Genomic DNA, 11,004 nt, shown 5'->3' with positions numbered 1-11,004 from the left:
CACCACCCATTTCACTCATGTAAAGTTTGTACTTTCATATAGCTAGACCTCGAAGAAGCGCTAGACGTAAATTTTACCACGACTATACATTCGATGTTCGGCGTTAGAGATCAAGAAGATAGCGTTCGCACCTCGTCGAGGACTGAATAATTCGCGGCGGACGAAACGAGTCGTTGAGCCCTGGCAGAACGGAAAATCATGATGTCAGAACGATGAGGAAAACCCATTTTTTTTTCATCATGATTCGGTCATTTTCTCGTCATTCTGGTGCCATCGTGATTTTCTGCTCTATCTGGGCGCGAAATGTAAAGATCCATACAGCACAAAAAGTTGTAGCAACATTGCTGCAACGTTGCAATAATGTTGCAATGTTGCTGCAATTTTTGTGCTATATGGGGAGGAGAATAAAAGGAGCGCCGTGAAAGGACATCGCGTACGACGCGCCTTGTTGGGGAACTTTTGCAATACCGTTTCTCAGATACGGTAAATGTTGATCGTGAATGCTATTGGTCGCGTATGTTGCGACGTTATTTCTGAGCGAGTAACGTTCACGATTTACATTTGCCACCGTACAGCGCAAAAGTTGCGGCAACATTGCTGGAAAATTGCAGCATCTTTTGCGCTGTATGGACTGTATCTGAGAGACGGCAAAATTGCAAAAACTCCCTATTGTTGCTTTCTGCTACCGCAATGTGTACTTTGTTTCACTCCGAGTATTTGTCGAGTACGTCACGCGCGAGTGCTTTTGAATACTTTTCAGCTTAGATCTATGTCGCACGATTTTCCGACTTTCGCTGCCGCTGTCCTCGGTTGCGGATACTCTAGAAAGTTTCAGCATCCGAGACTCGTATACAACTTCTCACGTCATCGCACGTATGCGCGGATGTATAATAATGTAATCAAAATTCATCGGTTAACGTTTATTTAACGTCTAACTTAAAGTTTAGGACGATTCCGGCATATATCGAAGGTGTTAGACATTTTTAGAGATTTCTACGCAATAATTCTTATCTAGTGGTAGTGCAATTCGCCGTGCAAGCGACGAGGAAGATAAATCATATAATGTTGTTGATTATTTTCTTGCCGAGTCAGTCACATAAATATCTATCCCGATGATGAATCATACAAAGAAGAAATTAAATTTCTCCGAATGACTTATGTATTAAATGAATAATAATGATAATAATAGTCGTTTACACATACGGCAACTCTCTGATGACATTGCATTACCGATGGGTGAGCTTACATCAAGTAAGTTTTACGATTATAGTGTGTGATTTGTAAAGTGAGATAAAATTAAATACAAATTGTTTTTATTAATTGTAACTTATATGAAGAATAAAAGATTTATTGTATTATTAAAGTTATACACATGCATCCTTCTGCTTTATCTTCTCACTTACCCTCTGTCACTCGATTGTACACATACACATATCAAGACGATAACGCACACACGCACGCACGCACGATTTAAAATTAATAAAAAATATATTTAAACATGTGCATACAGTATTCGTACAAATCGCAAGTTCTTACAAATGACAAATAAATAGTACAGAATAAGCATAATGCATTATAATACATTGATTTCCTCAGAAACAGATCGTATATAAGACTCCCTCAGGGCATACTTGCTATTGTCTTCAAGGGTTGATCAAGATATTGAGCTAACGCCTGTGCCTTCTCCCGCAACAGACCAAATCCTACATTTTCCTTTGCGTACAAACATAACAACAAGTTGGCTACCTCTGTAATAACAACCTTCCCTTCCTACAAGCAAACAGAATGTGATAAACTTTCATCTATTAGCACCGTAAAATTTGCTGACGGATGTATCGTTACCATGCAATCCATCAGAACAAACTGCAGCTCGTCCTCTTTAAAGGCGTTCCTCCCGTTCTTCTCGTAAACAGTCCAAATGTTACTCGTGATGGCAGCTGTCACTCTAGCATCCTTGTCTCCATAACCGCTATAAGCCAGCAATCCTCCATCTCTGTTGAGCAATCTGTGGAATTTATTGCGTCAATTCAACTTAATCTTAATACATATCACAAAAGCATCACATTTATACAAATTATTTTTATTAATAATAACAAAGATATAGATTAAAAAAGATAAAGATATTTATTAATCAAAGGAAAAGGAAGAGTAGTCTCTTTATACTGTAATATAACAGCTGACCGGGAATTGCAAACTTTGAAAAAAAACGCGAGAGATATTAAGAAAAGAATTCAGGAGCGCAAAATGTCCTAGAAAAGAGTTTTTCGTTGTATACTTCCGCAAAAGTTCTCACTCACAAAGTGTTCTCCACACCTCCGGTGTTCGCTTGACTGAGAACCTGCGTGAGAGCCTTCGGCTTCAGCATATTTTCGCTGTCACCCTCGATCCTCGATATTTCTTCGTCAATCGAATGCTATTTATTTTTTTACGTTTCTGCAGAAATCTTTCCTTTCCCCGGCAGCCTATCTCGACATTGATATCAGCTGTTATCGGCAAATCGGCGATGTATATACTCCATGAACTGTCAGAGGCAGGAACCAGGACGAGAGGGGAGGAGCGGGAGAACAGTCACGAGTTACGCTTCTCCAGATGCGCAGTTGGATTGATCTTCGTCGGGGGACTCCCTCTCGGCACTTGTGACTCACTCACGCACGTGAGCAGCACGATCACATCGATCACGAGGACTCGTTGCGCGCATAAATTCGAAGATTCCTTCCTTCTTTCCTTCCCGCGTGGCACGAAAATAGACCCGATTGCATGCGTTCAATTCTCTCGCGATCTGCGTCAGCCGCACAGACTTCTATAGTATAACTAGACCGCTAACTCCGACTCAATATATAATTCCGAAAAATATACAGAAATCTCGCGCATGCGCCGTCCTGGTGGTCCGACATTCACATCTGATTAATTGAAACAAAACACATTTCTTCTGATTAGATCAACCATGTTGCTTATATAGCCCCTCTCCTTGTGGACCACCAATTTTACGCATGCGCAGATGCTTGATTCCCTTATTTAATACATACTTTCTCGGGTCAATTTTGTGCGGCAGTAACAGATGTCTATACTATACTAGATACCTAACTTCTAAAAAAAGCTGTGCCGAACCGGAAAATACGCTCGGCACTGCCTTCGTATAGGCCAAAGCTCGAAGTTAGGTATCTAGTATAATATAGACAGAGAGGAAGCTGAGAGCGGCCAACACGGCGTTTTCGGCGACACCGATTTTTCGCACTGGGAATGGGCGCTATCTGCATTCATTTTGAGAGGGGAACTACGATGCTACATCCACTTTTAGGTTTCGACGGTAAAACCTGCATCTGGTGGCTGTCCGTGCTACATCCACTTTCAGGCGGTTTATGTCCGTGCTACAACCATAATAGCGTACTTGACAAGCACGGTCTCGCGCATTGTTATGCATTTATAACATGAATTAACATGTTAACATGCACAAAAAAATAAGAATTGAGATTGTATATGATTAATATCATGAAGATTATATACGATTTATATCGATATATAAATATATGATAATAAGATAATATTTTGTGTGTACCCAAAATTATTTTTCCAAAATATTTCAGCGTTACGTTAGTATTTATTTATACTCCGGCAGGCGTTTTTTAGCGCAGTTGTGTCCGTGTGCATGTGTTGCATTGAAAGTGTGCGTGACGTACGTGTGCATATACGCACTCTCACACACACACACACACACACACACACACACACACACACACACACACGTGTTATACGCAACAGATAGAATCTCAGGGTATATGCTTAAACATTTTCAATTGCTGTACGTTTCTATGTAAGAATGTAGTCGGCACACACACACAGAGAAACTGCTCCCGTCTATTCGTCTGAAGTCCCGCCCTCCGCTCGGCTTGTTTTGACGAGCCAAGCGAAAGAGAGAGAGAGAAAGGGAATATGTTCTCTCCATCTCGCTCTGATTCGCAACGTTGCCGAGATTGTGCTTCCCGAAACACGGCCGAGACTGACGTTTCACTCTCGGCGTGAATCCAACGAGATGATCAATAGCGATCGATTTCGACTAAACTCGTTGTGTCGATAGATTTGCATGACAAATTAACATTGAACTTAAAGATACGGCGTAACATTGAAGCGTTTGCAAGAAAGTCGCGATTGAAAATCGCGAGTTATTCATGAACCAAATGAAGGAGCGAGCTTCTCAAAGAGCGTGTGGCTTGGTGGAAGTACGCTGGACTCGCGGGGTTGAGGTCGGTGGTTCGCATCTCCTTGGCGGTCGGCGTTGTCCTTTTTCGCCAATCATTTTTTTTTTCGTTTTTTAAGAAAATGCACGTATTGCATACAACACACGGGCATCGCAAGCATTGCACGTTTCGTCGATGACACTTCCTCTGAGACCCCGCCCTCCGCTCGACTTGTTTCGACGAGCTAAGCAAAAAAGAGACAGAGAATGTGTTCGCTCCATCACCTCTGTGAAGATGGCCCTTCATTCTTCAAATTTGAAAAAAATTATTAGAGTTCTGAATGCCCCTCGCAGAGTTCTAGAGTTCGCAATCCTTTATAGAAAGAGTTCCGTCATTTAAAGTAGAGAAAATACCATTTTAAAAATCGGAGGGCCAACTTCACGACACCCCTCATTATGTAAAAAATGACAATTTTTTTAGAGTTCTAGATAGATTTTTAAGTTCTATAGTTCTAGATAAGTTTTAAAAATAGTTCTGTTTCAAACAATAAGAAAATTATATTTAAAATTCTCGAATTAGAAAACGAAAAATGGCAAGAACTCTACCAATTTTGGTTTTAGCGCGTCGCATGTTAATAATAATCTTTAGAACTCGTGCGGGGCTAACCAGAACTCTGAATGAAACGTCGGATTTTCGAAAATAAATTTTCTGAGTGAGATGGGAGTCGCAATTTGGAAAAATGTAGCGTTTTTACAGTGAAATCCGGTGATCGAGGTGGAAAATCGATTGACCCATATTTGCCTATTCACGTATAGGCAAAAATATTATTATATTATCATTATTACATATTATTATCTCGATGCACGAATCACTACAGCTCTCTTTCAGCAGTTGAACGTACCTTGTATTTACAACTATCGCCGCTACGTAGCGCCCGATGGCATTGGCATACTCGGAGTTGAATTAACGACTCGGAGAGGATAAAATGCGAACGTAGCAGTTGTAAAGCATCGCTTCTCGGCTCTCTGAGCTAAGATCAAAGTGTAGTACGGTGTAGGGCGCTTGGACACGTTTTGCAACGCGCCGAAGGGGGATCCACCATGAAAGAAGGAGGGCGTACTAGGTGGCGACGGGACGCCGTGCGTTCGGGACCTGCATCTCATTTTTCGTTCCGAGGAGAGAAAAATATCGAGAGCGCGGTAGTCGCTAGACCGGGAATCGAACCCGGGTCTTTCGCTTGCCGGGCGACTGCTCTAGACCACTGAGCTATCTGACGCTCCACGCTCACGACACTCTCCTCCCCTCCCCAGATAACGTTGAGAGATGTCGTTCGGAAGCGACATCTCTAGTGCTATCCCGAGCGCACGGCGACTACAGAGAGAGGCATTGTTACTTGTACCTGGTGGTACAAGCTGACGGTCTCTCCGCTCTCTGAGCTAAGATCAAAGTGTAGTAGAATACTCCGTTGTCCAGGGCTCGCGCGCGTTGCCTCCCCTGTCGACCGCATGTATAGCAAAAAAAAAAAAGAAAAAAATTTTTTTATCTTCGTTCAGGGAAGGCGATTGCCTCGTGCGATTCCGCGTCTGAAATTAATTACGTTATTGTGAGAGAAAGTGAAATAAGTGCCTCTGGGATATTATACTTACCTACTTACCTTTTGCGCTGATATCCTGGAGGTGAGGAGTGGCGATTTTATTGGCTCTGTCGATGGACATTTGTGGACGGCTGTAAAGGCAGGAAAAAATTGATAAAACTTTGTTAAATTTGCGTCGAAATCCGACCGGCGTGCAGTGGAGCTGTAAGAGATATTTAGAGAGAGAATCGCGAAATTTATAAGTCCAGTGACGGGCGGCGTGTTGCTTTTGCACATTGTCACATTAATAGCCCGTCATTGGCAATAAAATATTAATTATTAGTTGTCGCACGTTGGCGAGGCCTGTGGCGGGCCCACACTCATATTAAAAAACATCTGTTGTTAATAAAAAGTCCCGCCACAGGCGTTACAAAATACAAAGAGAAGCGGCTGCGCGCCGAGCATAAGTCCCGTGACAGGTGCAATGCTTATATCTCGATTAGTAAGCACAATTTTACTAAGCACCTGTCGCGGGCAGATAAAGCACACTCCACTGCACACGAAACGTAGGTCCCGCGGCGGTGCAACTGCCTTTTTACGTGTTTTTTCAACGTTGCAAACCGCCCGCCGCGGGCAGCCGGTCGGACCTGCCGAACGCCGTTGGAGCGCCGCTCCTTGAGCGCGGAATCGACACGCGGGCGTTTTTGCGTGTTTTTTAATCTCGAGTGTGCACGCCGCGTTACTGACCGTGCCGGGGGTCAGCGGGTATACGTCCGTCTTCGCTGCCGCCGTCGGCGCGCGCTCGCCCGTCGCGCGCGTTTTGTCGCGTCCGCCGCTCGGCCGCGGGGTCGCGGAGCGGGACGGGACTTGGCGTCCCGAGTGACGCGTGCCCTCCACTACGCGGAACACCGGTCACCGAGCGCGGCATTGCACCACACGCTGTACCGGGGCCATTGCGAGGCGGACGGGAGGTGCTCGCTGACGGGCGCCGGCCGTCCCGCGCCGTGACCTTCGCACGCTTGTTTCTCGCCCGGTCGTTCGTGGAACATCACCGCAGGCGGACACTCGGTTAAGGCGAAACCTCCCCCGCGGGGTTCATCGGTCGCGGACACTCCGCGGTCGTTGGGCCGATCGGTGGAGACGTAGCGTACGAGGGCCGTCTCGGTGCCCGCGACCGACGGGGCGAGAAGCTTGTCAAAGCAATTTCTCGCTCTCCGGGTCGCGAACAGAAGCGGCACTCGAGTAGCGGGTGAAGCGACCTTTTCCCAACGCGGTGCATCGGTCGGTGGGTGCGGATTGCACCCTCACTCCGCGCACTGATCGTTGCACTGCCGCGAGAAACCGTTGCGGACGACACTCGGTGCGCACGTGATCGCGACCTTGCGAGCGGGATCTGTTTATCTCGCCGGGCGGCGGTTAAAATTTCAATTTAATTTTTAATACTATATTTCAGCGGAATGTCGGTGTCGCCCGTCCAGGTCGTCATCCCGTTCCCGCTCCCGGACAGGGTAACCTGCCTGAGGTGCTTCGGGAGGGACGTACCTGGACAAAGGGCGCGGGGATCCTACGTCGACGGGCTGCATCTGGCAAAGTACCAGAAGAAGTTCCACCCCGACGACTCCGTCACGTACAGGTGTTCTGCGTGTGGGTACACGGGTACGGGTGCGTACCCTTTGAAAAAAGTACGGACCCACTACGAGACCCTGCACGGGGCGGAGTCGCCGGAGGTGGCACCGCCGGATGCGGCCCGTCGGCGTTCCCCGCGTCCGACGCCGACACCGCCGTCATCACCGCGGGCGAGCGCGTCGTCGGCGGCGTCGACGTCGCGGGCCGGTAGGCTTGAGGCGTGCGGGGCGGTGACGCGCGGGGAGCCGTCGCTCGCCTCGGACGGCATGCGACGCGCGACGCGGGGCGCGGCAGCGCGCGGGCACCCGTCCACGGGTAGGACGGGAGGCGTGGTTGCACGGGTGCAGCGCGCGACGCCGTCACTGTCGGCAATTACACGCACCACCACTACACGCACTACCACACGCACACGGGCAGCACCCAGGAGGCCGTCGGCTGCTGCACCATCGCCGCGCACTGTTACACTCACACGCGCGCAGCCGGCGGCCGTGGTGCTGCTCTCGTCGTCGTCGTCGGAGGAGTATGCACCACCACTCACGCGCACCCGCGCACCGACAACCTTCGCGGAGGCCGTCGCGGCGACACCGCGGGCAAGTATAACGCCGGCGAGGACGTCTTCTTCGTCGGCGGAAGCCCGCGGTGCACGTGCGGCGGCCATGTTGGAGCAACAGGAGTGGTCGGCCACGAAGCATGCGGAGACTAGATGCGGGGCCCCTAGCGCGGCCGTGGTCACGCCGCCATTGGCCGCCGCATCTGGGGAAGAGGGCGCCATCTTCCGGGTCGGTAAATTACGCGAGTTCTGGGAGTCCTCGCCGGAACAACGCCCGCCGGTGGCCGAAATAGGCCATACGGCGGCCAATTGGAGGACTCCAATTGGACGGAGGGCGTAGCTCCGTGGAGCCGACCCGGCGGGCGTGCAACGCCGAGGCGCCCGCCGTTCCGACGAGAAAGACACCATTCTCGTTGGGCGGCGGTTCGTTCTCGAGCGCAGGATCCCTCGGGGGGACTCCGCCGACCACCTGCGGAGCATCCCCGGGGGGCCTGGCTGGCATTTAAACGCCATGCACGCCCGTTTCAAGGACAGTGGCGACCCTCACCACCGTCACCATCACAGTCTCCACGGCGGCGAGCCCGATCATGTCGACCGGGCTCCCGGGCGCGGGTATACGGGGCGCGATTTCCTCGCCCCCTCTGCCCCGCGCCCAGCCGGTGGAGACGTCCCCAGCGGCGGCCGATGAGCGGCTCAGGACACCACCAGGGACGACCACCAGCCCACCGGAGGGAGGAGGAAGAGGAAGGAAGAGCAGCAGCCCCCCTCCGAGAAGGATGACCCTACGGCCGCGCAGGGCGGGGGCCTCGCGGAGGCCGGCCGCTCTCTACACGGAGGACGAGGGTGGCAGGGACGGCGACGACGAGGAGGGTGCCGACGGTGGCGGCCCGTGGACGGCCGCCATCCCAAGGTCCGCGCGGCGAGGGGCGCGCCGCGCGCGCGTACGCTCGTCGGATGAAGAGGCCACGAGCGCGGCTTCCCGGGCGGCACTCGAACCGCCGCCCCTCACGGAGGCGAATTTTCCCCCGCTTGCGGGGGCGGGCGCGGCGCGAGGCAGAGGGACGCCACTGGTTCGGAGGGTGGAGGAGACACGCGCGCGAGATACTGGCGGGGGAGGCGCCGGAGACGGGTCCGGTCCGCGTGGAGTCCGCGGCGTGATGGGTCGGCGGGGAGTGCCCGCGTCCGTCGACGCGCGTCCGGATGCGGTTCGGGCGACTGCGGCTCCGGGTTCCCGCGCGGGCGGCGGCGCGACTCGACTCGCTAGGGCGCCGCGCGGTCCTCGAGACGCGCGGGATGCCGCTCCGAACGTCGAGAGACGGACGGGGCGTCAGCTCGCCGTCGAGAGGACGCGGCTCGTCGACGCGGCGGATTCCGTGGCGACGCTCGCCGAGCTCGAGGATCTGGCGATTCAGGTCGCCGGATTCTTCGGGGGAGGCCGGCCAGGGCGTGGCGCGCCGCGCGCTCGTCGACCGCCACCACGCCGGTTGCATGAGGCCGACGAGGAGCGGCGAGGGGAGAGGGACGCGCGAGAGGGTGGCCGTCAGGGGGAATTGGTACCGGCTAATGTCCCCGATTTTTTCGGAGAAGACGGCCGGAACAGGACTCGTGAAGCAGCGCGAATACAGGCGCTCTTCAGGAGGAACCGACGCAGGGCAGTTCGAGAAGTGTTGGCCGGCCCCGCGGAGGTCTGCGATCTGCCGACCGACGTGGTACAGGCGCACTTCGAAGAGCTGTATCGCGGAGGGGACGACCTGCGGGGCGCCGAGCCTGCGGAGCGAGCCGACGTCCCGGGCGAGGACGGCGGTGCGGCGGCGCTGATAGAGCCGTTCACGGAGCGAGAGGTGTGTCGTCGGCTCCGGCGTATGAATAACTCTGCGCCGGGTCCAGACGGCATAACCTACAAGGACCTCCGTGCAGCGGATCCATCGGCGCGGCTGCTCGTCGCCCTCTTCAACGCATGTTTGCGGCTCGAGGCGGTTCCTGCCGTCTGGAAGACCTCCAACACAATCATGGTGTACAAAAAAGGAGATCGCGGTAATATAAATAACTGGCGCCCTCTCACGTTGGGGGATATCCAGCCCAAACTTTTCGCCGCCGTGTTGGCCGATCGTGTCACCGAGTGGTGCGTGGTCGGCGGGAAGCTCAGTCCGACTCAGAAGGGGTTCCTGAGGGGCGAGGGGTGCTTCGAGCACAACTTCGTCCTGCAGGAGATCCTGACTGATGCCCGGAGGGGCCGCAGGGAGGTGGTAGTCGCGTGGCTGGACCTTTCCAACGCGTTTGGATCGGTTCCCCACGGGGCAATCCGCTGCGCACTGGTTCGCGCGGGCGCGCCAGCGGGCCTCATCGCCGTATGGGGCTCGCTGTACGATGGTTGCACCACGTGCGGGTGTGAACCGCTGATGGCTTCACAGCGCCCATCCATATTCGCTCGGGCGTACACCAGGGATGCCCGCTGAGTCCAATCGTGTTCGACCTCGCGATCGACTCCGTGCTGCGTGCGGTCACGGCTGTCGGTCTCGGGGTCTGTCGAGCTCTTGGACTCGCGGTGGTCAGTAATGGCCTATGCAGATGACCTGGTACTGGTCTCCAGGACGCCCGACGAAATGGAACGACTGCTCGCAGTCGCGATGAACGAGGCATCGTCGGTCGGGTTGCGGTTCAACCTTGCCAAATGCGCCACCCTGCACATCGGTGCAGGCGGAGCGGGCAGGGTCCGACCGACGACCCTCCGGATCCAGGGCCAACCAGTCCGTGCAATGGCCGAGGGCGAGGCCTATGAGCACCTCGGCATACCAACGGGCTTCGGGGTCAACCAGACTCCGCATGCTGCCATTAGGGTGCTACGTGACGACTTGGCGTCGGTCGACCGTTCCCTCCTCGCCCCGTGGCAGAAGACGGAGACCGTGGCGACTTTTTTGTTGCCGCGGCTCGACTTTTTGCTGCGGGGAGCCGCAGTGGAGAAGGGCCCCCTCAAGGAGCTCGACCTGCAGATCCGCAGGTCCTGTAAGATGTGGCTCAACCTCCCGCAGAGAGCGAGCGCCGAAGTGGTCTACATGCCCCCTCGCAAGGGGGGATGTGGG

General features: G+C 53.1%; 2 protein-coding genes across 3 annotated transcripts; both read right to left on the bottom strand.

Annotated features, from left to right (window-relative positions):
• Positions 1-1,332: 1,332 nt before the first annotated feature.
• Lamtor2 (Late endosomal/lysosomal adaptor, MAPK and MTOR activator 2) lies at positions 1,333-3,135 on the bottom strand. 2 transcript variants are annotated; one of them, XM_011142267.2, is made up of 4 exons: positions 3,027-3,135; positions 2,298-2,779; positions 1,843-2,005; positions 1,333-1,770 (listed from the first exon to the last, which is right to left on the bottom strand). In XM_011142267.2, exons 2-4 carry the CDS (start codon positions 2,363-2,365, stop codon positions 1,621-1,623), a joined length of 381 nt encoding a protein of 126 aa, XP_011140569.1. In that variant the 5' UTR covers positions 2,366-2,779; positions 3,027-3,135; the 3' UTR covers positions 1,333-1,620. The 2 variants fall into 2 exon arrangements, with proteins under 2 accessions (XP_011140569.1, XP_025162929.1); XM_025307144.1 differs by lacking the exon at positions 3,027-3,135 and having other exon boundaries at positions 2,298-2,933.
• A 2,321-nt stretch (positions 3,136-5,456) lies between these two features.
• Positions 5,457-6,889, bottom strand: LOC112590471 (uncharacterized). The gene is made up of 3 exons (XM_025307076.1): positions 6,496-6,889; positions 5,830-5,900; positions 5,457-5,758 (listed from the first exon to the last, which is right to left on the bottom strand). Exons 1-3 carry the CDS (start codon positions 6,674-6,676, stop codon positions 5,618-5,620), a joined length of 393 nt encoding a protein of 130 aa, XP_025162861.1. The 5' UTR covers positions 6,677-6,889; the 3' UTR covers positions 5,457-5,617.
• Between the last annotated feature and the right edge of the window lie 4,115 nt (positions 6,890-11,004).

This window comes from Harpegnathos saltator, unplaced genomic scaffold, assembly GCF_003227715.2.
Source record: "Harpegnathos saltator strain DR-91 unplaced genomic scaffold, Hsal_v8.6 scaffold83, whole genome shotgun sequence".
Classification (NCBI taxonomy): Eukaryota; Metazoa; Arthropoda; class Insecta; order Hymenoptera; family Formicidae; genus Harpegnathos; species Harpegnathos saltator.
The sequence above is the reverse complement of the archived record's forward strand: the minus strand, read 5'-3'. Positions and strand labels throughout refer to the sequence as shown.

Bases quoted from the DNA above. Each gene is read 5' to 3' on its own strand.
- LOC112590471 (XM_025307076.1), bottom strand. From the start codon at position 6,676: ATGCCGCGCTCGGTGACCGGTGTTCCGCGTAGTGGAGGGCACGCGTCA. The intron at 5,901-6,495 runs GTCAGTAACGCG...CTGCCTTTACAG, and splicing joins ACCCGCTGACCCCCGGCACG to CCGTCCACAAATGTCCATCG. The intron at 5,759-5,829 runs GTAAGTAGGTAA...AATTAATTTCAG, and splicing joins CCAGGATATCAGCGCAAAAG to ACGCGGAATCGCACGAGGCA.
- Lamtor2 (XM_011142267.2), bottom strand. From the start codon at position 2,365: ATGCTGAAGCCGAAGGCTCTCACGCAGGTTCTCAGTCAAGCGAACACC. The intron at 2,006-2,297 runs GTGAGTGAGAAC...TAAATTCCACAG, and splicing joins GGAGGTGTGGAGAACACTTT to ATTGCTCAACAGAGATGGAG. The intron at 1,771-1,842 runs GTAACGATACAT...GTTTGCTTGTAG, and splicing joins TTGTTCTGATGGATTGCATG to GAAGGGAAGGTTGTTATTAC.